Source organism: Aspergillus wentii (assembly GCF_001890725.1).
Source record: "Aspergillus wentii DTO 134E9 unplaced genomic scaffold ASPWEscaffold_8, whole genome shotgun sequence".
Taxonomy (NCBI): Eukaryota; Fungi; Ascomycota; class Eurotiomycetes; order Eurotiales; family Aspergillaceae; genus Aspergillus; species Aspergillus wentii.
Window position 1 is genome coordinate 733,166 of NW_024467839.1, and position 24,953 is coordinate 758,118.

Here is a 24,953-nt window from a genome sequence, read left to right on the forward strand (position 1 = left end):
ATCAATTCAACATCTTCCATGTCGTATCTGCACCCGATTTTCCATAGTATCGTAAGCTAAACGCCTCGTAAACAAGCCGGTCTGCATCTAGGACAAGAGGTAGGATACTCTTGCGACACGCCAGAAAGCAGTATCACTGTCTATTCAAAAACATCAATCATTATATTCGGCTATGTACGCCAATTTATATACGCCCTTGAAGGGGCCATCTAAAATGCCATTTCTGCAAACATTAACCGACCTCCAAGGAAGCTCCAGCGTTTCGAGTCTTGGTGTGGGACCCTCATTCCAGATGCATGCCCTACTTTGTCTTTGCTCATGATACCAAATACCTGTGTCTTCTGTTGCTGGAAAATGAACCAGGTCAGATCGGCGTTCCAAGCCTCCATAGCTCGGATGGCCTCTTCAACAGGCCGGATATCTGCTTGTTGGTTTTCGAGATCTCTAGGAGGTTCCTCTGTTCCTGCTTCTCTGCGAGTAGCTTGTAGATGAGACACGAGATAGTAACCTGGCCCGGCAAAGCGTGCAATCCACGCACCGAGGAATTCGCAAATCTGGTCTCCTACAGACAAGGGGAGACGAACGTGCGTGAGGAGGGTAATGAACAACGAGCCCAAGGCCCGCCAAAGACTGTGGTGGGGGGTGAATGCGCGAGCACCCGAGGCAGCCCCAGCTGTTGTCAACGACATGGTCTGCGACAGACCAAGGGAAAGTAACATGTCGAACCCGTTTCGAGACGACTCGAGATTATTATCGCTAGTGGAATTGGTTTTCCGTTGCTGTTGAGCTCGTCTCTCGATCGCCTTTTCTGCGTCTTGACGTACTTTCTCCCAAGAGCGGCGGTAGAGACGTTCCCAGCGAGGAAACTCGCTTTCGATGCGGGATGCCATGAAGTCTCCAGCATGTTGGCACATTATCTCCACGGTCTTGCAGGCGGACGTAATAACGTATATTTCTTCTTTTAATTCGAACTCACCACCACCGGTTGTAGGTCGGTCGTCAGAGGTGGTAGATGCATCACTTGTCATGAGAGCTTTCGAAGATGACTCAGATCCAAACGAAGATGGAAAAACTATTCTGGATATGATAGACGGCCAGAGATCGTTGATAAGTGGAAGAAAGCTGTTTTCATTTTGTGCAAGAACGGGAAGGACTTGAATCAGGATAGAGAGCAGGGAGCGACGGAGGTGTGGAGAAGGTGAGGTCAGGTGCGATGGGATAGAGTTGACAATATGTAATAGAAGTGAGTGCGATTTACTCAGGGGCTTTTCGCCATCTTCGGGTTCACGTGGTGGTGGCAATGGCTCTTCTGATTGTCCTTCACCGGCCAGATCCTCAATATCAGGAACGTTGTCTTTCTGAGACTCCGTAACCCATGGCTGTTTGGGATGTGCAAGTCTTTCATCCATATCTTCTGCCTCCTGGGCATACTTGGCACGTTTGGCTTTCCGGGATGCAAAGTCCTCTGCGAGTGTGGGAATACGCAAGCTCTTGTATTGTCTTTTGCGATGATCAACAAGGTTTTTCTCTTGACCATCCGTGATTGCCAGCGATGCCGGTTTCTTTGTCCCTTCCTCGACTATCGCGGCCAGAGTCTTGAAGATCACCTCAACAAGCTTCGGGTATCCGTGATATAGATCTAGGATTCCAAATATAGAGCCCACCAAATCATCCAAATACGGAATCAACCTGGCACCGCACAACTTAACCATCATAAATAGGACCTGAGGGGGATAGGGCGAGACATCAAAGGTGTTAAGCTTCAAAGCCACTGAGTTGACAAGGTAGTCGACATTGTCAACAATCAGCGTGCTAGTATCTGGATAATTGCAAGCTGATGTAAGTATGTTGAGACAGGTCATGGCATGCTTCTGAAGACCCGGATTGTTGGATGCTAGAAGTTGGAGAACAGGGTATAAAGCATCCATGAGCTCCGGTCGAAATGCTTCGCCAAGCTGCTGTGCTTGCAGTGCAACCGCTTCCAAAGCAAGTGCTAGAACACGCCAATCTCGGGAACCGTCAAAAACTGGTTCACTTAGTGCCGGTAACGATATATAATATAATTCTTCGACCATGCTCGCCCTAGTGGGGGATGAAATTGAAAGTTCGACATGGTCAGAGGATATGAAATCATCAAAGCTAGATATGAGTTGCGAAGTATTCTTGAGGAAGGTCAAAACCAACCAGAAAGGCGCAATTATGGAATCACCAGACGTATTATGCACTCGGTTTATAACAGAGCGTGTGATCTCACTTCCGGACTCAGATATATTAAGCCTGATTATCATGGACTGGAGATCTTGAAGTGTTTGATGCTGACTCCGATGTCCGAGCAATACTGGCGGGAATGATGTTAATTCAACACCCTGGCCCAGTACTTCCAGACTTAGATCATTGGACAAGTCGGAGCTTAAAGGTTGGGGAGCATTGTCTGAACGGCTGACTGCAGTAGCGACACTATCACACAACCCGGATGCCAAGCTTGTCGTAAGAATATCAGACCCAGACTGAACTTGGGACAGAACTTGGAATACGGTAGATATCTGCTTAATGCCCCATTGTTTGGCGGTTTCGTCATTGCCTTGCATTGCCCTCGGGAACGATGTAGTCCAAGTATGAAGAGAGTCTTTTAGAGAATCCAGCACCACCAAGTAAGTAGTGGCAAGATGCTTCAGCGTTGTAAATGCATTATTTGGAACCTGGTCATCTTCAAAGTCAGACAGTGCGACAACTGTTTCAACCATCATGGGCACCGATTCCGCCAATGTAGTTTGGCAGTCCTCGATGACAACCAGACAAAGGTTAAGAAGTGCGACTTGCACCTCGGAACGTTCATGGCGTCTAATCTTTATAATATTAGCAAGCGCGAGTTTCATTTGAGTAGCCGTAGCTTTGAGCCAAGATTCATCAAGCACTAGTCGATCATTGGCTTTTTGAGGCTGGCTTTGCTTTTCTGGTATGACGCTCGCGACCTGGTCATTGAGAACTGTCTTGAGTAATCTACTGAGCACTTGGAGACATATATCAAACAAGCGATAGGAACGGCGTATCTGGGTCGTTGGTTTCAGTACCCGTGCCAAAGCAGACACAGTTCGCGGCATGATACTGGCCAGCACTACCCGGTCAGTAACGCGAAGATATAGGGCTTGGAGAGCCTTTGCAGCAGCCAAACATAGATCATCGGATCTTTCATCAGCGATTCCTTCCAGCAATATATAAACGGTTTGATCAACAACCGTTGCTGTGCCAATTTCGTGAAATATTGTTTGTTCCGCCACAGGCCCTTCCAGGGCGCTAAAGATAGTCGAGAGACAATTGAAGCCTGCAATAGCCAGCTCCTCTGATTCAGGCTTTGCAGGTTTATTGCCATTGATCTTACTGGGTGCACCACCGACAATCAACGTCAGAAGAATTATAAGTTGCTTGCCCATCTGTGGAGACAGGTTTTTCCGCCATCCTTTTCCAACAAGAACCCTCAAGCAGTTCACGGCCAGCTCCAGACAACGTGCAGAGACTCTCTGGGTTTCGTTGAAAATATGTGATAGAGGAAAGAATGCGTATTCGGCGAGCTTTGAGTCCAACGCTTCCTTATCGCCTAGTTCGCTGAGAATGTTGTATACAGGCTCGAGGGCTCGGACGACATCGGTAGAAGTTGATTGATTACCACGAAACGCTAGACCAACGGAGCTGAGCTCGACACATGGAGCGCGAAGCTATTGAGAGAAAAATTAATTAGTTTTTATTTTGATGCTGTACGGTTTAAACAGTCGCATACCTTCTTAAATGACTCTTGTCGCAAGTTCTCCATTATGTCTAGCTAAAAGAGCTCCAAAAAAGCAACTGATAGAGACGATGTTGGAATATGAGGGCCGTAAAGCTCTGGGATTTATCATATCCCCCTATTAAGTATCCCCAAATGTCATGGAAAAGTCCTGTGAGATGCATCAATCCAGATCGTCGCCATCGTTTCTCCGCTTGTGCCCGCATTTTCTGCCGGCCATCACAGGGCGGTGAGAGAGATCATTTTGCACTGTTTGCACTCGATGATTTTCGCGTGTTCAGTGATTCTTTCCATCGTGTCGAATCAAGATAATATTTAAAATATGTGCTCGTCATTACTTTAAACAGTGCTTACTTAGTATGATACAGCGCTAGTTATCATAATGTGCCTATAAGTTGTATAACATAGCTCTGCCACTGTCTGCACGTGACTCTAATTAATCGCGCGTCACGTCACGTCGCGTTTTCCGCGAGGGCTGCCTGTCTCGCTGCCTGTGAGCCTGTGATCAGCATCGACTGCTGCCTTGGTGGGACTGCGATCGAAAATCTGGCTTCGGCTTCGGATTAAGGTCTATATATTGTACTGCGTCTGACTTGTTTCTCGAGCGTGTTTGGTGCTGTTATTGCAGACGTTCGTTGCGACGTCTATGCTCACTTCCCGCATCTCCGCGTTCTCTGCGCCTTCATTGCGTTGCCGAGGACCTGTCGGTAGCACTGCATTCCCAAAAACCTCATATTCGACTCTTGATTGTGGAAATTTCAACCCGTTGAAACTCATAATCTCCTCTCCAATACCTGTCGCGAGGTATCCAGGAGTTTATCAGCAGCTAAGGGGGAATTGTTTCGCGGTTAATCCTCCCTTTTCAACATTTCCTCATCGCGCAATGGCAGGAAAACAAGCTACATTGGGGTATGTTCGGGATTCTCAAATGACCATCGGGTGCGTCATGGTGACTGGGCGCTGGATGCATTACTGTTTGAGAATTGAACAACTGACTATCAATTTTTACACTCTACAGGCGTTTCTTCGGCTCTAACTCGAACTCATCCAAAGATGCGCCTAAAAAGCAGACGACATTAGCCTTCTCAGGCAAGAAGGACAAATCTGGCGAAAAAGCGACTGAACCAAAAACTACAAGGGAATCTCCCGCGACTGATAAAAACGAGGTTGAGAAGGATGGCAGCGATGAGGCTATAGCACAGGATGCGGAACCAGAGTACGATACCACCAAATCCAATGGGAAAGGAGAACACAAAAGAGAAATAAGCGCTGCGCCAGAAGAAAGTGAGGAATCCGATGTTCAGCCTGCCCCAAAACGACAGCGGAAGAGCTCGAGAAGGACCGCAGATGCCCTGGCTACAAAGAAGAAGTCACCATCGCCCAAGGCTTCCAAGTTAACAGATGCGAAGGTTAAGGATGCTTCGCCGCCAGCTGTTGTAAAGAAGGCGTCGGGTGAAGACACACCAGAAGAAGAGGGGGTGAAATCCGATTTGGAGAAAGACGAGCCACAATCAGCAAGCGAGGAAGAGGAAGATGAGAAGCCGGAAATGAAGAAGAAGGAAATGGAAAAGGTGCAAGCAACATTAAAGGCCAGTGGGAACGAACCATATCCTGATTGGAAAGCCGGTGATCCAGTGCCCTACGCAGCACTTTGCACGACATTTTCACTTGTCGAGATGACTACCAAGCGCTTGGTCATTCTTGCACATTGTTCCCTGTTTCTTCGCCAGGTTCTTCGCTTGACTCCACAGGATCTACTCCCCACTGTGCAACTAATGATCAACAAGCTGGCTGCGGATTACGCTGGCATTGAATTGGGAATTGGCGAGTCATTGATCATGAAGTCAATTGGTGAGAGTACTGGGCGCAGTCTCTCTGTGATTAAAGCAGACCAGCACGAGATTGGTGATCTAGGCTTGGTTGCTGCTAAGAGTCGATCTAACCAACCCACTATGTTCAAACCGAAGGCTTTGACCGTGAGGGGAGTGCATGAAGGGCTTCTATCTATCGCCAAAGTACAGGGCCATGGTTCCCAAGACAAGAAGGTGTCAGGAATCAAGAAACTCCTTTCTGCTGCAGATGCTGCAACGGCAGGGAAAGGAAACAAAGGAATCGATATCACCAAGGATAAAGGCGGGCCCAGCGAAGCTAAATACATTATTCGGTTTTTGGAGGGTAAGTTGAGACTTGGGCTTGCCGAGAGAACTGTTCTTGTGGCACTTGCACAGGCAGTAGTCGCGCATGAAGCAGCTGTCAACGGAGAGAAATCTCCCTCGACCGAGAAGATGGCGGAGGGCGAGGCCATTTTGAAGACAGTTTACAGTGAGCTCCCGGCTTATGAAGTAATCATCCCTGCCATGCTTGAGCATGGCCTATTCAATTTGCGCGAGGTGTGCAAGCTGCAACCTGGTATTCCTATCAAGCCCATGCTCGCCAAGCCGACCAAGTCTATTACCGAAGTACTTGATCGGTTCGAAGGGAAAGACTTTACGTGCGAATATAAATATGATGGAGAAAGAGCTCAAATTCATTACGTAGCGCCGGATTCCGTTCATCACTACCCGGGGGCAAAAGCCACGCTGCAACATGATAGCAAAGGGCTTTGCGCCATCTTCTCTCGCAATTCCGAGGACCTATCAAAGAAATATCCCGATGTGCTATCCAAGCTCGATAGCTGGATCAAGAGCGGTGTCAAGAGCTTCGTTCTTGATTGTGAAACTGTTGCATGGGATACAGTCAACAAGAAGGTCCTGCCATTTCAACAACTCATGACTCGAAAGCGGAAGGATGTTAAGGCAGAAGATGTCAAGGTCAAAGTGTGTGTATTCGCCTTTGACCTTCTTTTCTTAAACGGAGAGGTAAGACCTCTGCTTCAGCACTCAACCGCTCATTGTACTAATTGAGAATCCAGCCTACCGTTCAAAAGACATTACGGCAACGCCGGGAGCTCCTGCATGAGTCATTTGAGCTTGCTGAAGGTGAATTTCAATTTGCTCAGTTTGGTAATACCAATGTATTGGACGAAATCCAAACTTTGCTTGATGATAGTGTGAAGGCATCATGCGAGGGATTGATGGTAAAGATGTTGGATACAGGTGAGAGTGGCTATGAACCCAGCAAACGGAGTCGCAATTGGCTCAAGGTATGTCCATCTATGTCGAAATTTTGTGTGAAAGTAACCTTGGCTGATGGTTTTTCTCCTTCTGTAGGTCAAGAAAGATTATCTTAGTGGAATCGGCGACTCCCTGGATCTTGTTGTGCTCGGCGCATACTATGGCCGTGGAAAGCGTACCTCCGTATATGGAGCATTCCTCCTGGCCGCATACAACTCGAATACTCAGACCTACGAGACAATTTGCAATATCGGCACTGGCTTTTCCGAAGCAATTCTAGAAGAGTTCCACAGCACACTTTCTCCTCTCACTATTGACCGACCAAAACCATTCTATTCGCACTCAACCGTTCCCAAAGATCAACCAGATGTGTGGTTTGAGCCACGACTGGTATGGGAGGTGAAAACCGCCGACTTGACACTGAGTCCACGCTATCAAGCAGCAGCTGATGAGTTCGAGGGAACCACCGGAGGAGGGAAGGGAGTTTCCCTTCGTTTCCCACGATTCATCAAATCCAGAGACGACAAGAAGCCCGACCAAGCCACAACCACAAGAGCTGTGGCGGAGATGTACCGGAAGCAAGAAGCAGTTTTGAAAGAAAACACCGGCAAGAAAGGCGTGGATGATGATTTTGAATACTGATCGTTATCTACTTATGCCCTTTTCCCCCCTTATTTGATAATTGTACATCTGGTTATACGACAGAAAAAGGCGTTCTTTCCGGTTTTCTATTTTGAGTGTTTTCTTTTCTGGTCATTCTCTAGCGCATCTGCGCCCTGGGTTATGGAATCTGCGCATTCAGTTCGAATGGCTTTGCATATCCAGCAATTCGAAACTCCTTGGCGGCGTACTTGAATGTGGTAATTCATATCATAGAAATGTATTTATGAAATCAAAGTATTTTTATTTTTATTTTTTTACTCTACCCCGTAAAGGTAATATTCCTGCAAGAATACTATTTCCTGGTGATGGTTGATTGGTAGGCCGCAAGGAATGACGAAACACTGCATCGTGGAGCTCTGCAGAGAAGGTATTATGGAAGTTTATTTACAAATTAAAACTTGGCATACGTAAAAATGACGATATAAATGCATGATACTCGTTTGAAGTAGGGCCAATGTGTTTGTTTTGATAATAATATGCATGTTTGCCCCATGTATGTATATTTGGTGGTGAACGGAGAAGGTGAATGCTTCATATTCATATTTTCGTGAAGTCATCCCTAATTGCACTAAACCGACATATCCAATCTGATTCCAATGAAATGAAAGCAGAGAGGAAACTGAAAATAGTCATAGACGCTCATAGTATGCTATTTAACAAGAAAAGATCTGAAATCGTCATATTGCAAGGCCCAATCAAGTCGATCACAACTCCCCTCGGCCTTGGTCCGGACCCGATCCAGTATCTGGAGATGTGAATTCAGCTTCCCGGACTCGTAATATAAAGTTGATCAAGATGACTATGACCAGTCCGACCCCCACCACGGTAGGCCCCCATTTTTCGTAGTAGACCCGTTTAACATCTCGGCGCTTGCGGATCTTGTCCACACGCCAAATGTACAGGAAAAGACTGTATATAAGGACTACGGCAGCAAGAATAGTGAAAGCCCAAGAGGAAACAAACGTAATGTAATCTTCTCCGAAATTGAGAAGGGTGGCGGCAATGGTACTTAGGAGAATACAAAACTCCAGCCATGACAAAAACGTTCGTTCGGCGGCGAAGTAGACCTTCGGTTCGACACGGATGGGTACATGAATGCCTAGAAGTCGGTTAGATACCCCAAACAGATTGACATGATAGGACAAATGAACTTACGTTTACCCTTTGGAGCCACGAATCGCTTGGCAGTTCGCTCGGCTCCCATGACAGCAATTCCGGATTGAGTAGGAGGTGGCATGTGTGTTGGCCTCGGCCGTGGAATTATGGCTTTGAATCCATTCATCAAAGCATGCCCTGTCTGATGGATATAATGCTGAGCCAAAAGTCGATAATAGTATGATCCTCCGACTCTCCTTGCTTCTTCAAGCTCGTCGGAGTCGACTGACTCTTCATCCGAATCATAGAGAGGGTAGTCCTCATCTCCAGGTAGGGGCTCCGCAGCAATGCGCTCCTCAACGTCAAGAGAATTGCCGTCAGTGTCAGCAAAAAAGTGATCGTGTTCCGATGCTTGTGTACGACGACCGCCACGGCCATTGGTATGGGGATGAGCCCGACCAGCTTGCGCTTCGTCCGACAAGTTGTCTGAATCCTCTTGGGTTTCGTCATTGGTAGACAAGGGTGTGCTCGTCGGTGGCCGCTCGATACCAAACCGACGTGTTGCTGGTTTTCGAATATCGACATCCATCTGGGGCATCCAAAACGGAAGCAGATTAATGTGATCGGGGAAAAGAGTTGCAGTTCCATGGATGAATTTGCTGTATTTGGGCACTGCTTCGACCAGGTGACTGGCTGTCAGGTCCTTGATCCATTGGGGCGGTTCTTGTCCGGCTTGTGTCTGGAGCTTGACTTCCAGGACGGCATAAGGGAATCTTTCAACGTCTTCGGCAGGTAATTGCGAAAATGGAAAGTCGACGCCAATATCCATCCGACGCCAATTGCTCCCTGCCCGAGGACGGCCTAAATTATCCTCCCGGACCATTGTAAGCTCTGTATCCAGAGAGATACGGACTCTCGCATCGCCAGGCAGTTGAAACGCTGTCCGATGGTAAAAGGTCCGCGTGACGGGCACCAGGCTTCTGGTGATAATCCGATACTGGATTTCTCGCGCCAATTGCTCTAGATCCGCAATTTCAGCCTCGCTTTTCTTTCCTTCTTTGCGCATTTTGTCAAAGACATGTTCTACAGTCATGCGACCGGCCAAGAAAGTGTTGACATTTTTCTCTTTGAGAGAGAAACGGGCCTTGACTGATTTCTCTCCAGTCCAATCCTCACGATGGGTCTTTCGTTCGACAAAGATCTGATCGCTTTCCATACCACCATACCATCTTAGTCGAATAGCTTCGGCTCCTTCAGTTTTCTTCAATCGTCCTTGGTAAAGCTCCCAGGTTTCCGGATTGTCATAGTATATAGAAGTGATAGCTGTGTCTTTTTCCTCGAATTCCTTTCTAGGGTTGAAGACGAGAACGGGGAGGTGCTGGGATGGTTAGTTTATAATCAAATTGGACTTCAAGGACTAGGTTATACATACCTTTAAAATGATAAGTTTCAATTCAGTAATATTATCCGGGTGAACCCAGTACTTGGTGGTCTGACGGACGAAATTCTGCTGGGTGCCACCAGCGGCGGCATCTCCCTTGACGGGGTTGCCTTTAGTCCGGACCAAATCATAGAGCTTTGATAACTTGACCACGAAAGCATCGTAATTATCTTTAAAGAATGGCTTCGCATTGAGTCTCGCGGCGAAAACAGGTTTAAGATGCCAACCAGTTTCTTTCTGTGATCCAAGTCATTAAAAAATTGAGGACGAAGACAAGAAAAAGTGAAAGTCAAAAGACAAACGTACGTCATGTTTCTTGATAATCTTCTGAAACCCCGTGTAGTTCAATTGTGTAAACTTGGCCAAGTCGTGAACATCGGCGATGATGTCACTCAGTACTTGTTCAAGCAGAAGGAAGTCTTCATCAGATGGAACTCCACGATTCGATCGGGAGCTGTGGCGGCGACGACCACGAGATTCCGAGACATCCTCTAGGCGGGAGATGATGTCGTTGACCTCAGACTCGCTGGCACGTATACGACGGACGATTTCCTGGCTTTTTATTTTCTGGAAATTGAAGACCTTGTCAAGCTCGCTTTCGAGCAGGGAGACAAAGCCCTTTTCATCTTCCTCCGTCCATGCCTTTCGATTGGGTTTGGTATTATCGGGGAAAGGTTCAGCGACGAGATCTGTTTTGAGCGCTTTCTTGAGGTCTTCGTAGGCGATGTAGTACCAGTAGTATTCTTTGATCATAGACGACCGGAGATGTTCACCGAACCTGAGCAAGAGGGGAGGAAGGTGAGAAAAAAGCCCAAACGTGAGAAAGAATCAGAGTGAGGATCGACGTACCTCATAATGGGCTAGTTGCACGATGAATGTGCTCAATTCTAACTAGTCCAAAGAAACTGGCAAGCGAACGAGTTAACTTTCTGTCGAAAGATAGGAGGAAGGAGTGTATGAAATCCAATGGTGACAGAGAAAAAAAGCATCAGACCTGTCAATCGATGCAGGCGAGCATAGCGAGAAGGGAGGGGAAAATCGACGAAGAAATTCTCGATCGCCAGAAGGAAGAGGAGAAAGGTACGGCGAGAGAGTGGCGGAGTGAACCTAATGGGAGCTGTCTTTCCAGATCCCTACCTATCTCAACGCTAGGCCGGATCAGTGCGTATTGATGATACGTTGCGGTTACAAGGTCCAGCATCATATGGCCAATGCAGTATTATTGCCATTTATGATGGATAAGCATTAATATACGACCAGGGATAATCTCAGGAGAGAGGGGAGACAGATAGAATGCATTCCGTCTGCCAGTCATATCCATGTGTCATAGAGCAGATCCCAGCCTAACTAAATCCCCCGTCCAATTCTAGTGCTTGTCTCCATTCTCTCCAGCCCGTTTTGGCTGCCAGCCACTCATGGTGGCACGTGCCGCCCAGCTGCCGGCGCTAGCAGTGAACGCTAGCTATATATGGACTAGTGGTATTATTCGTATTGCTCTGTCGCGAACGATGGATTGGCGATATCAAATTGAGTTATCATCATGGATTCATCTTCATGCAGGATCTAGGTCCGCTTATTAGTGCTACTGATGTATACATAACATGGCCAACACCAAACACCTTCTGTTCCTCACAGTGTAAATCTCGTTCAGCTTGCACATCAATATAGTAATCCACATCCCTCCCAGTCACCGGCCAAATATTAAATATTCCGTTGCGTCATGGTCTCATCATTCGACTCCCCTGCCGAGTCTACAAACGCGTTCCTTCAGCACGGCGGATGCTCCGTCGCGCACCATCCCCAAGAATGTTCACGATGCCTTCGGTCGCCAAGCCCTGAACGACTTGCTGGAACTCGCCGCCATCAATCTCAACGCTACTCTGCTCACTCAGAAGGCGATAGACATCCGCCCAGCGAGCGGACCCGCCTCCGGTATTGCTCAGTTCATCAACCACCGACAGCAAACCGCGCCTCATTGCATCGCGTTGGCGCCGTTCACTTGCACTAGTACCTTCCGTCAACAAGCCCATGTCAATAAGACCTGTCCGGGAGTCGGTAGCTGCCTGCTTGATGGCCGACCGGATCAATCGCACCGCTTCCTCCACATCGTCCGCTGTCACGTCAGGCGACAGTCTCATACGTGCATGGGCTTCTGACAGTCGGATCATGGATTCCAACTGGCGAGTTGTCGCCGTGATACGGCGATCGTGGGATCGGATATCATCACCAAGCTTACGCATGGTGACATAGGCATCGGACAGTGCTTTACCAGCAGCAGGGGTAAGCTTGGGGTGAATCTTGGTTTTGGCGTAGGTAATGTACGCCGTGAGGAATTCGACAGGCTGAAGATAGGAATGTTAGTCGAGATAGCCATAGTTAAGAGAGTTCTTGATACATACCAGGACTTCCTCATTGCTAGCGTTATCAGGCCTGTCTTCCAGGTACATGTTGACCAGATGCTTTGCCAACCGGCGATCCTCCTGCTCATCCACGCGATCTAGCACAAGATACACCAGGTCGAATCGGGATAGCAAAGTAGGGGGCAAATCAATGTTTTGCGGGACCGGCAGGTTGGGATTGTACTTGCTGCCGATAGGGTTGGCCGAAGCAAGAATACTAGTTCTTGCGTTCAGTGTTGTGATAATGCCCGCCTTGGCAATCGAAACGGTTTGCTGCTCCATGACTTCGTGCAGAACAGACCGCGTGGACTCGTTCATTTTGTCGAATTCGTCAATACAACAGATACCTCCGTCTGAAAGGACCAAAGCACCTGACTCGAGGACCATTTGACGAGTTTCAGGGTCGCGGGTCACATAGGCTGTAAGACCAACAGCTGATGAACCTTTACCACTAGTATAAACACCTCTCGGGGCGATCTTGTGAACATAACGAAGCAACTGGGACTTGGAAGTCGAAGGGTCACCACAGAGCAGGATGTTAATATCGCCTCGGTAACGTGGGTTACCTCCCTTCTGGAAAGTCTTGTTGGTGCCTCCGAACATTTGAAGTAGAATACCCTTCTTCACATCATCCATCTCGTAGATACTAGGCGCCAGAGATCGAGACAGAAGCTCGTAAACGTCGGGTCTAGTAGCAGTTCGCTTGATCTTTTCCTCTTCCTCCGCGCTGATTTTGCGGATCTGCTCTGACTCACCAGCTGCCTGCTCTGACAGCTCTTGCTCCACGGTAGACAGGTCAATTCCGAGCTTCTTGCGATCAATCTTCTGGACATGCAAAACGTCCACGTAAGTTTTGAAGAGAGTCTTCTGTGTACGTTGGCGGGGATTGACGCGCACGGGATTGCAGCGGAAAATACCAGTGACTTCCACCCGGTCACCGGCTTTGCAGACGTCTACCAGCTCATCGTAGACGCACAGCGAAACTGAGTGAGGGGTCTGACCGTCGGGAACATTATCAGGTGTTTCTTGCAGTTTGATCACCTGTTTATCAGCAAAAGCGCAACGGTTGTGGATGATTTGCATCGAGTTTCTGGCATTGCAAACGGTCCGAGGGCAAATAGTAGGCTCCGCAATCTTTCCACGGTCAATGTCGACTTGAACTCCATGATTGCAGATCTGGCATCGGAAGAAGGCTGTGAAACTTCGTCAGTAATCCCATTTTCCCGTCTATGATTTAATTTTGGCAACTAACCTTCCTTCATGTCAGGGATGATAGGTGTTGTCCGGATGACCAAACCCTTGATGCTCACGAGTTTGTCCATATCTGAGTGGGATGTTAGCACATGCAGATACTAAATTAGGATTCGACTTACCAGCTGGGTCAAGATCTCTCATGTTCACAGTGGAATCGAGGCCAAATGGCAAAACCTTGAATGCCTTGGTCTCAACTTCACCAACAAGGTCCGGAATCTCCGTCTGGGGCATTCGACCGGTCTCGCTCAAAGCATCAGAGCTTGGGGCCGCGGGACCGGAGCTCAATCCTCTTGCGTGGGTTTGGTTACGCTGGTTCTGAGTCCGGAGATGCTCCATCTCTTTGATCGCAAGCTCTACCATAACATCCTTCACGGTCTGATCCATCAGTGGAATAATCTCTTGGGGGTACGCGTGGAGTTGGTGCCATAGCTTCAATGTCGATGGATACGCCTTGAGGTTCTTGGCGTCCAGATTCAGGCTGGTCACACCGAGCTGTCGCATGGTGTTTAACATGGTGATATATTCCCTCCGTTCTGCCGCATCTCCCAACCGACTGGTCTCATCCTCAGTGGCACCCTCTGCCCAAAGACTGTATTTGGTTGCGTAGTTGTAAAGGAAATTTTTGAACGCGGACATGGAATCTTGAATCGAGATGTTGGTACCCCAAATCACACGGGTCGAGCTGCCACCCAGGGCCTCTGCTTCCGAAGTACCAGGATGGATATTCGAAAAGGTTGCATCTGAACGAGGCTCGCCATCCGCAACAGGCATTCCGTTTCCATCGACAAAAACTCTTCGTCGGCGATTTGGTGTGGATCCAAAACCGCCAGAATGAATGTCACTGCGTCGAGAAACGCCTCGGCCCCCGCCGGGCCTGGAAGATACGAAAAGCCCACTACTATCGCTGTGAATATCTGAACGCAGTCCTTGACGAGTTTGACCACGTGTTGGACTGGAGCTGGACATGTATCGAATCGGAGATGAGTCTGATAAATAGAACAACCCGTCAGCAAACAGTGATAAACCCAGATAAATCAAACACCATACCTCTCATGGCTGGACCATTTCCACGAGGAGTAGTTTCCCCCTCGTCCATGGCAGAAGATGCCCTCATAGGCGAGCTGGGCTCCTCCATTCTCAAATCTGGAGTCTCTGCGCTGCTGTTGTTCCCGCCAGTAGGGGAGGTCTGAAAGAACATGGGGGATGATTGAATCGCATCTTCACCTCGTAGACGACGCGATGCACGGGGAGTCGTCTGCAATTGCTCCTCTCCTGCCCTGGGAGTCGGGCTGCTAGTCTGGGGTTGTTGGCGAGACCGTGTTGAGCGAGCGGGAGAAGCAGTGGCCGATGAATCCCTGGTTGGACGACCCCTACGACGAGTAGAGGCTGGTGAAGCCATGGTGGTGAAAAGCCGGTCCTAGCGATTAATAGTCCACTGAAAAGATGGACGTCCAAGGACCGACCAAGAATGGTTGTGGTGGAGGTGAGGGGATGAGGTTGCAAAGGTGGTTGTGGCAGTCGGAGTCCAGATTGAATTATTGGCGTTTGTTGAATTCTTTTCCGTGGAGTCGCACCGAACGCGTCGGAACGCGAGGTCGCGTAAAGTGCTTTCCTCTTTTGGGGAGCGCGTTTCTCAAGCCACTCACGTGGAATCGTCTCCAGAAGCGGTTAGTGCGGTGGCGGTGGCGTCCGCCTGAGGCATCTAATGTGCCTGCACCGCCACCCCCCAACCAAGGCAGCCAATCACTGCTTTAGCCTGTTATGGGATAGTACATAGTACCTAAGCTTGTTTACCACGCCGGATGCGGTTAGCGTGGGTGGGCAGTCCTTTGGGCAACGATGCCACAATCAGCTTCAGGGCGAGCAGAAAAAGGAGATCAAGGCAAGGAAGAGCTCAAAATAGATTCATTTGTCGCCGTTGCTCATCTCAATACGGAGTTTCAGCCAATCCCTTTGTCCAAGTCACCAGCAATTCAAACAAAACACTCGGCGAATCGCCCTGGAAGCGCTCCAAAACCGACAAGGAACAAAAAGGCACCGTTACACAGTCCGGCCTGTTTCAGCAGGCGCTTGATGTCATAGCAGAGGATCTACGAAGATTATTGCGCATGGTGTTTCGGATGAGTGAGACCTTCATTCGCTGGCTTTTTTTTCGCTGCTGACTTGGCGATCGTCGATTTGAATCGTTGGTGCCATTGCTGTCATACCCTTATGGCACTATTTTTTGGTTCCTCTTTCTTCTCTTAAACACCTTCAGCCCTACCTGATCGCCCCGCGCCTTTGTCTTGTTTTTTTATCCCCTTTGCTGGAACTATCTGCTTCACGGCACTTCTTAGTTCCTATTATTTCCAAGATTCTTTTTTTTACGACGGGATGGATTCTTTCCCTGACCTTGACTAGTGTTCCAATTGAGCTTGGATTGATTGATATTGATCCTCGTGATGTCTATGCTGGACCCTTACTGACTCAACCCCACTGTGATATTTGCGGTTGAACTGCGTCCTTGCATTCATCCCACTTTGATCATTTCTGATAACATACTCTGTATATTGAACAAAACTGTTCCTGGAGCCTCTCTTGCTCCCTCTTATCACCATGGCGAACATGTCAACAGATCTTGGGAAGGCCCTGGAGCATGCGGGTGGCACTGGTCAGTCCAGCGAGGGTGTTAGTATCCAAACCTTTCTGGCTTCGCTGGCCACTGCTATCATTGTCTTTGCCGTCGAATTCTTACTCTTCATGGTTCTGAAAGGGAAGCTCACTCGCATCTAGTGAGTATCTACAAAAAAACTGTCTATGCTTGGAAGCGATCGCTAACTTTGACTTCTCTTACCATAGCCAACCTCGAACATACCTGGTCTCCGATAGAGAACGCACCGACCCGTCTCCTCCTGGTTTCTTTCGCTGGATCGGTCCCATCTTCCGCACATCCAGCTCCGAATTCATTCAGAAGTGTGGCCTGGATGCCTACTTCTTTTTACGGTACCTGCGCATGTTACTCAAGATTTTTGTCCCACTGGCATGTCTGCTACTTCCTGTCCTCCTATCGTTAAATAAAATCGATGGAAAAGACCAAACCTTTAAAAATGGCACCGCAACTGGAGGGCAATGGAACGTTAGTGGCCTCGACCGGCTAGCTTGGGGAAACGTCAGACCGGAAAATACCGATCGTTATTGGGGGCATTTGATCATGGCTATCATTGTCATCGTCTATGTGTGCGCGGTTTTCTTCGATGAACTAAAGGGCTACATCCGTCTACGACAAGCCTACCTGACCTCCCCGCAGCATCGACTTCGGGCCTCTGCGACGACAGTCCTTGTGACAGCAATTCCTCAGCACCGACTTTCCGTGGAATCCCTCGAAGGCCTTTACGATGTTTTTCCCGGTGGTGTCCGCAATATTTGGATCAACAGAAACTATGATGATCTAAACGAAAAGGTCAAGCAGCGTGATGCATTGGCATTGACACTAGAGGCGGCAGAGACCAGTTTGGTCATCAAGTGTAAAAAGGCCCAACTGAAGCAGGCGAAAGCTGCGGCTAAAAAGGCTGGGGAACGCGCCAAGAAGGTCGATAATAACGAAAAAACAAATGTCGATAAAAAGGCCTCGCAACTTGCTTTGGGGGCAGGTGTAAGTTCTGGTAACCCACACCAAGCCCATACCCTAAACCAGCTCCTGCATCGTGGCGACCCCTCGCATCATCACAAGAACTCCGGTGAGCGGAAACGACACAACCCTCTGAATCCTGCCGTGGAAGTAGTCGGTCAGGGAATGGATATGTTAGGCAAATCCGTCTTGGGTGGTCTCAAGATGGTTGAGGGTGGACTAGATGGAGCATTGGCTCTCACTGGTGCCATTTTCCCCGGAGGGAAAGATAACGCTACATCCGGAGCACCAGCGGCCAACAGTGCTGATCCTAACAATGATCATCCCCAATCAAGCAGCGATGCCCACGGTGCTGAACCTTCTCGACAAGTCACACCAACTCAGGATTTGGAAACACCCGCTGCAGCTTCAAGCAGCGCTGAAACCGGACCGGAATCTGTGCCGAAACGACCATTTTGGAAGAGCCGAGGATCAGGAAATTCGAAAACAAGTGCTACAACAGAACCGGATCAGTACCCCCTTACACGTCCAGAGACCCCTATAAGCGAGCCAGAAACACCAGGTTCCAATCGGGAAAGTTTGCATGAGGAAGACCGAAAAGACACAAAAGAGAAAAGGAAAAGCCATAAAGAAGGGGAAGAAATAGAGGGACAAGAATACCCGATTGCATACAACGAGGAATTTGATAATGAGGACTTTGGGAACCCGGAATGGATGAAATATATCGGACAGAAAGATCGAGATACCATGCGATTACCCATATTTGGTCTTAGCTGGATGCCATCTATTTGGCTACTTGGGAAAAAGGTGGACACAATTGACTATTGCCGAAAGGAAGTGGCACGTCTGAACTTGGAGATTGAACTCGATCAGCAACATCCTGAACGATTCCCGTTGATGAACTCGGCCTTCGTTCAGTTCAACCACCAAGTTGCCGCGCACATGGCCTGTCAGGCAGTCAGTCATCATCTTCCCAAACAGATGGCCCCGCGCATTGTGGAGATATCCCCTGACGATGTAATTTGGGACAACATGTCGATCAAATGGTGGGAACGGTATCTTCGGACTTTTGGGATTATTACACTAGTCTGTGGAATGGTCGTTGGATGGGCGTTCCCTGTCGCTTTCACTGGTCTTCTTTCGCAATTATCGTATCTCGAGAATACGTTCCCTTGGCTTGCATGGTTGAAAACACTACCACACTGGTTTATCTCTGCGATTCAGGGTATCCTACCTGCCCTATTTCTAGCCATTCTGATGGCCGTGTTGCCACTTATCCTTCGGTTCCTGTGCCGGGCCCAAGGTGTCCATACCGGAATGGCCGTTGAGCTCACTGTTCAGAACTACTACTTTGCTTTTCTGTTCGTCCAACTGTTTCTCGTTGTTGCCATTTCCTCCAGCTTTTCCACCATCATCAACAAAGTCACAGACGTCACTAGCTGGCCGGAACTCTTGGCGCAAAACATCCCCTTGTCGAGCAACTATTTCTTCTCGTACATGATTCTTCAGGCGATGTCAGTGAGTGCTGGAGCGTTGGTTCAAATATTCAGTTTGGTCAGTTGGTTTATCCTCGCACCGATCCTAGACACGACTGCCAGGACCAAGTGGGCTCGTACGACAAATCTGAACCAGATGCAATGGGGCACCTTCTTTCCCGTTTACACGACCCTTGCATCGATTGGTATGTTCTCTCTCCGAAGTGCATGTGCGTGTACATGAAAATGATGATCTGACTTTCGAACAACAGGTTTGATTTACTCCGTCATCGCCCCTCTCATTCTAGTGTTCAACGTCATCACATTTAGTCTCTTTTGGTTCGTCTATCGATACAATACGTTGTACGTCACCAAGTTCCGTTTTGACACTGGTGGCTTGCTCTTCCCTCGAGCTATCAACCAGCTTTTTACTGGGATCTACGTGATGGAGCTCAGTTTAATCGGGCTGTTCTTCTTGGTTCGTGATGTACAGGGCACAGTAGCTTGCAAGGGGCAAGCCATCTGCATGATCGTTGTCATGGTTCTCACAGTCGGGTATCAATTCCTTTTGAATGAAGCTTTCAGTCCGTTGATCCGATACCTGCCCATAACCCTAGAAGACGACGCAGTTCGCAGGGACGAGGAGTTTAGCCGCGCCCAGCGAAGCAGACTGGGTTTAGACGACGATGATGATGACGATGATGATGAGGTGGACATTGCTGAAAGCAAAGTGGCGGGACGGGAGCTTCACGGGGGCGATGATCACAAAGTGAATGACATCGAGATGGAGAGTATCGAGGCCGATAAACGACGGAAATCCCGACAAGAAAGCAATCTGGCACCTCCCCCACTTGGGCCTAAACGACAATCATGGGCCGATCGGTCTTCCAAGCAGCGTTCCAAATTCTACGGGAGTAACTCGGAGAGTTCGCTTCCCAGCGTGCTACAGATGCAAGAAAAGGTGGCTCGAGATACAGAATCTCAAGAACCTCCTGTACCCCAAGTTGGCCGAGCACTCTTTGCTGGCATTCACGATGAGTTGGAGGATCTCACGCCAGATGAACGTGACCAGCTAGTGCAACGAGCCTTTCGGCACGATGCCCTGCGGGCCAAGCGGCCTGTGATCTGGATTCCTCAAGATGACCTAGGAATTAGTGCCGATGAAGTGTACCGGACACAACGTTTCAGCAAGCACATATGGATCAGCAACGAGTACCAAGCGCTGGATGGTAAATGCAGGACCATCTTCAGTCGCAGTCCACCGGATTTCTCTGAAGTCGATCTCATTCAACTGTAGATGAGCGGCCCCAGCTATGATGTGATGATATTATATTCTTTCTTGTCGTTTGTTGCACGCTGGACGTTGCACGCTGGACGTTGCAAGATTTATCAGTCTTATGTCTAACATAGAATCACCATTCTGGTGTGGAGGACATGGTACATTTGGGTCCTCATGTATATCATGTATACCTGTACAATAATAACAATAATAAAAGTATTATACTGAGAAGACTGGCTGTTGTGGATTTGAGAACTATACAGTTGATACCAAAGACAACCCTAGTCTCGAGGAAATTTATATATTGAACCTTTGTCGTTTCTCTTACGCTCATTCATTTTGTATACTACCTGGCGATAGAAGAATCAAACTAATATCGAATTTACTAAGCTCAAGGTAAAAGAGATGATATATTCTTAATTAACATTCGAAATGCATCAAGATCAAAAGTCAAACCATCATTCCCAATTTTAATTCATGCCGAGATCAGATGAGAAGTACTAAATATAGTGACACTCACCAAGCGATCGCCACTACAACATCGAATTATATTATCCATGCTGTTTCCTTCAACTGGAAAAGGAAGTCGGTATTCAAATTGCCAAGAGCCCCAATTCGTATTTGCCATCATTCCCATCGATGATCGTCGTCGATGTTCGTGTTGATGCTGATCCTCTCGGTACCGTATGTGCGTAGACAGTGGTTGATTAAATACGAAGACTTAGTCGATATTGCGATCCGCATCGAAGACTATTATTTAAAGAAAAGAGGCTGCTATACAGAAGACTCTATTTCTCCATCAGCCGGCCCTTTTGTTAGTACACCACCCATACTCTGCGAACAAAAATGCGTCATCTTCTTCTCCCCCTTCTTTTCTCCTCTCTTGTCTCGGCGCAAACAGGCCAATCGGTATATAAGAAACGTCTTACAGGCGAAGACCTCGATACTGGCCATCGCTGGGGTGTCGCCGGAACCGACTTGGGTATTCCCTACGTGCTCGAGAACGGAGCCATAGGCTATCTCTTCGGCGATACATTCGGCACTCAATGGCCTGAAGATGGCCGAAACTGGCGGTCTCCCGTGATGCTACGCTCGGCTGTTCATCCTGGTGAGGAAACGGGTATTATCTTCGACAGTGCTGCAGGTGTGGGAGGTGATGATGGTCTGGCCCCGGAGATCATGCACAACGGCCACCGTGGCGATGATGGTGCCGGCACCTTTGAGGTATCCGCGATCCCTAATGATGGCATTGGGTTGCCTGAGACGGGCGAGCAGATCGTCTCCTACATGAGTGTCCGGGACTGGTCGGGTCCTTGGAAGACTAGCTATGCCGGGCTGGCACACTCGAAGGATGGGAATACCTTCACTCGGCTGGATGTCAAGTGGCCCAACGACGATGCCAACAGCGACCCGTTTCAGATGTGGACGATGCAGCGTGACGGTGACTGGGTGTATATCTTCTCTGTGCGCGCAGGACGCCAGCCTGGGCCTATGATGCTGCAGCGGGTACCTTGGGATAAGATGACGGACAAGACAGCGTTTCAAGGCTGGGGATGGAATGGAAGTGACTGGGCATGGGGACGGCCTTGCTCGCCCATTCTCGAGGGCAACTTTGGCGAACCATCTGTGCGCAAATTGAGCGATGGTACCTGGGCAATGGTGTATCTCAATCTTGACAAGCTCAACATTGTCTCTCGCACAGCAGCCGGACCGAACAAGCAATGGTCCGAGGAGACAGTTCAGGTGTTTTGGCAGCAAGAGCCTTCGCTATACGGGGGTTTCATTCATCCCTGGTCGACGTCCAAGAAGGACGACCTCCATCTGATGGTGTCCAAGTGGGCAAAGGATGAAAAGACCGGTCATACCACTGCATACCACATGAGCCAGTATGTGGGCACTCTGTAGGCTCTGCCAGTTTTGTCGATGTCGGGTGTAGGATCAGTAAATGACCATGTCATGTATTCTAATCATTGTAATCATCGTATAGTAGTATTGTCCAAAAAATGAATCCTGTTCCCCCCCTTTTTTTTTTAAAAAAAAAGAAATTCCCTTTGCGCATGTCTATTAATCCATGTATTTACACAAGGGCAGGCGATAGTCATCAACCACCCAGTATGGGCGACGGACTCCACTCCATTCGCCTTCCAGTGTAGGGACCTTGATCTCCTCCCATTCAACATCAAATCCAGCCTCGAACAGATCCATCTCCGCTACCTTCTGGTAGACATCGTAGCTGATCTGTCGGTCCGCTCCCATTCCATTGAAGAAGCCCCATTTGCCTGCAGGGTCCAGCAGACCGATGACTTGCTCACTAAAGAACTCGCGGAAGTCTTCGTATGACTCGGCAAATGTATCATAGTAGATGGCGTCAAATGTTTCGCCCTGTCCCACCAGTGCGGGGAGGATATCCTGCCACCTGCCCTCGTGGATCTGCACTCCCGGCTTTTCATGCCAGCCTTGTTTCTTCATCTCCTGCACGACAGCCGGGTGTGCCTCGACGATGTGGTGCGAGGCAGGCGACTGCTCCTGGAAGAAACGGTCTACGATTCCCATTCCATGTCCGATGTTCAACACACGCAGTCCAGTGGTGGGGAGCAGCTTTTTGGCAGACTTGGCCATGATGTCCGATTCCCAGGCCATCATAACGCCATTCTGGTCTTGGTCCAATAGCCGGTCATTTTGGAAAGTTAAAGATGAGTCCAAGTAACGGGAGCTGCTGACATCGGGCTCTGCTGCTGGGGTCTCTGTTGTTGTGGCGGCCTCGGTCGATGCGGTAGCTTCAACAAGCTGGGGAGCCGATTGCTCCTCTTGTTCACTGTCATTTCCTTCCTGTTCCTGTTCCTTTTCCTCGCCCATCTCCTCATCCTCATCCTCATCCCCAGAAAGAGCTTCATAACCATCCAGTCGGCCCAACAGCAATTCCGCCCTGACTCCGGCATCGACAATCATCTCATAGATCTCCTTCAGACCGAAGCGTCTTGCCAAGCACCCGGGTGTTTCATCATTCAAATCCAAGTCATTCCAAATGGCACCTTCCTGGAGCAAGAAGCGCACTGTCTCCGCACCCGATTGCAGAACCTTTTCGTGCTCACTGTCGGGGTGGACACCGTTCGTCTCCCCATTCGCACCCTCCTCGGGCTGTTCGGGTTCACAGGCCGCAATGGCTGAGTGTAGGGGTGTGTAGCCGGTTTCGGAATCCTTGACATTGGCAGGGTTGGCGAACTTTTCGGTTGCCCGCACGAGTCGGCGCAGTTTGGGGATGTCGTGCTGAGAGGCTGTGAGAAGGATTTCTTGGACGTCGAGATCGACGTCAATTTCGGTGTTTGGGTCTGCCATTCTACTGAAAATTAGTAGCCGTCACAGATAAATATTGGCAATTGACGGGCCCTTGAAAGGAAAAATGGCTGGTTGATGGTTATCGTGCCGTCAAAGCGGGGTGATAGAAATCAAAGGATCGATTGACAGTCAGTAGATTAACTTACTTGACTTTTATTTTCAATTAATAAGAGAATGTAACAGACACCAAAAGCCTCCGTAAAATTATAGAAATCCAAGGCTTGTTGGGTAATGGAGGAGAGAGTTGGAGAGCTTAACTTTTGATGGATATCGCTATCGCCAATTAATTTTTTAGTGGAGAAAGACCCCTCGATGTCCCCAATGACATGTGACATCTACGTGGGAGCATCGATACAAACACCTATTTCTGCATTTGGAATATTATATAAAGTGGATATGAATAAAATACCAGAAAATAGAAGAGGCTGTCTAGATATCTTGGATTCTGCCTATACTGGGGATCATCCTCACGTCAGACATTCTTACTCTGTACAAGCCATGCTCTGTTCAGTGGATATGAACATCACTCGGCGAAAGATGGCATCTTTTATCATCAAGAAAACAGCAGCTGTAAATTCTATCATAGATAGATGCCCGCATCCTCACCAACTGCTCATCAATATTACAAAAAAGCAAGGCCAGCCACCCTTGACAGTCCTCCACCATTGGAATCACATCAACCCGCAAGTATCCCTCGCTATCCCAAGCAGCCTGACTCCTGAAAAGCTGCAATATATCCGAGGCTTTCAAGAACTGGGCACTTTCTGGCTCCCTGATGTGCAGGGTTTTGACATCGTGAGCATGCATGAGTTCTTCACATCCTGCATTATCATCCATCAATCGGACTCGGAGATCATGCGTCAATATTGAACAGTCTACGTGATAGAACAGATCCAGTACCAGATGCAAATGCCATTGACCTGCTCACCATCCCACTCCGAAGCAGCAGTCAAGTTTCTCTCTTTGACGGTGGACCTACTGTGACCTGGAGATGGGCAAAGCCAGAGAGTGTCTACGATCGAAAGGCTGGTTGCTGGGGAAAGCATCTCACCAAGACTCTTGAAAGTGGTAAGTGGGAGGGAGGAAAGGAGTTGCTTTTATTAGTACGAGGGATTAAGGAAGAAAGGCACAAATGGGGATATGAAGATATGAATTACCAGGAGTTGTATCTGCTTAGCCAGTGATCCAAAGGAATGTTTGCGAGAGATGATGTTATTAATGTAGGCTCACTATAGTGAGACCTGAGGGGGGAGGTCTTGGGATAGATTGAACCTATCGCATTCAAGCATCAAAACGGCAGTAAAGAGAAGAGAAACAATTCGCCCAGTTGCTCTGATGCTCCTGAAGATCAAGTATTTGTACAGATACCGTATTCCACACCTTGGATCGCCCACCCCGGAGCGACATTAATAGCGCCGGTAAGAATGAGGACCGCCAGAATTAATAAAAACCAAATCGCTGCCATAGGCCCTTGATGGGCAGCTTAAGCGTTTTTTTCTTTCTTTCCATT

At 48.5% G+C, this 24,953-nt stretch overlaps 7 protein-coding genes across 7 annotated transcripts; 3 read left to right on the top strand and 4 right to left on the bottom strand.

Annotated features, from left to right (window-relative positions):
• Positions 1 to 113: 113 nt before the first annotated feature.
• Positions 114 to 3,972, bottom strand: ASPWEDRAFT_162755 (uncharacterized protein). Its single transcript, XM_040829835.1, has 2 exons — positions 3,776 to 3,972; positions 114 to 3,713 (listed from the first exon to the last, which is right to left on the bottom strand). The coding sequence occupies exons 1-2, from the start codon at positions 3,806 to 3,808 to the stop codon at positions 210 to 212; spliced, it is 3,537 nt and encodes a 1,178-aa protein (XP_040684734.1). The 5' UTR covers positions 3,809 to 3,972; the 3' UTR covers positions 114 to 209.
• Positions 3,973 to 4,664: 692 nt separating this feature from the next.
• ASPWEDRAFT_54349 (DNA ligase (ATP) CDC9) lies at positions 4,665 to 7,536 on the top strand (the record flags this gene model as incomplete). Its single annotated transcript, XM_040838041.1, has 4 exons — positions 4,665 to 4,720; positions 4,800 to 6,639; positions 6,693 to 6,923; positions 6,991 to 7,536. 4 exons carry the CDS (start codon positions 4,665 to 4,667, stop codon positions 7,534 to 7,536), a joined length of 2,673 nt encoding a protein of 890 aa, XP_040684735.1.
• A 448-nt stretch (positions 7,537 to 7,984) lies between these two features.
• On the bottom strand, positions 7,985 to 11,338 carry vtc4 (putative vacuolar transporter chaperone (Vtc4)). Its single transcript, XM_040829414.1, has 5 exons — positions 10,943 to 11,338; positions 10,400 to 10,871; positions 10,085 to 10,330; positions 8,713 to 10,030; positions 7,985 to 8,656 (listed from the first exon to the last, which is right to left on the bottom strand). The coding sequence occupies exons 1-5, from the start codon at positions 10,945 to 10,947 to the stop codon at positions 8,262 to 8,264; spliced, it is 2,436 nt and encodes an 811-aa protein (XP_040684736.1). The 5' UTR covers positions 10,948 to 11,338; the 3' UTR covers positions 7,985 to 8,261.
• Positions 11,339 to 11,577: 239 nt separating this feature from the next.
• On the bottom strand, positions 11,578 to 15,280 carry ASPWEDRAFT_45007 (MCM DNA helicase complex subunit MCM4). The gene is made up of 5 exons (XM_040836417.1): positions 14,794 to 15,280; positions 13,866 to 14,732; positions 13,745 to 13,816; positions 12,493 to 13,685; positions 11,578 to 12,435 (listed from the first exon to the last, which is right to left on the bottom strand). The coding sequence occupies exons 1-5, from the start codon at positions 15,143 to 15,145 to the stop codon at positions 11,845 to 11,847; spliced, it is 3,075 nt and encodes a 1,024-aa protein (XP_040684737.1). The 5' UTR covers positions 15,146 to 15,280; the 3' UTR covers positions 11,578 to 11,844.
• Positions 15,281 to 16,350: 1,070 nt separating this feature from the next.
• ASPWEDRAFT_119102 (putative DUF221 domain protein) lies at positions 16,351 to 20,125 on the top strand (the record flags this gene model as incomplete). Its single annotated transcript, XM_040828875.1, has 3 exons — positions 16,351 to 16,517; positions 16,585 to 19,064; positions 19,101 to 20,125. The coding sequence occupies 3 exons, from the start codon at positions 16,351 to 16,353 to the stop codon at positions 20,123 to 20,125; spliced, it is 3,672 nt and encodes a 1,223-aa protein (XP_040684738.1).
• Positions 20,126 to 20,953: 828 nt separating this feature from the next.
• Positions 20,954 to 22,012, top strand: ASPWEDRAFT_176165 (uncharacterized protein; the record flags this gene model as incomplete). Its single annotated transcript, XM_040831468.1, has 1 exon — positions 20,954 to 22,012. The coding sequence occupies one exon, from the start codon at positions 20,954 to 20,956 to the stop codon at positions 22,010 to 22,012; it is 1,059 nt and encodes a 352-aa protein (XP_040684739.1).
• Positions 22,013 to 22,091: 79 nt separating this feature from the next.
• rmt2 (protein-arginine N5-methyltransferase) lies at positions 22,092 to 23,638 on the bottom strand. Its single transcript, XM_040838930.1, has 2 exons — positions 23,590 to 23,638; positions 22,092 to 23,511 (listed from the first exon to the last, which is right to left on the bottom strand). The coding sequence occupies exon 2, from the start codon at positions 23,441 to 23,443 to the stop codon at positions 22,172 to 22,174; it is 1,272 nt and encodes a 423-aa protein (XP_040684740.1). The 5' UTR covers positions 23,444 to 23,511; positions 23,590 to 23,638; the 3' UTR covers positions 22,092 to 22,171.
• Between the last annotated feature and the right edge of the window lie 1,315 nt (positions 23,639 to 24,953).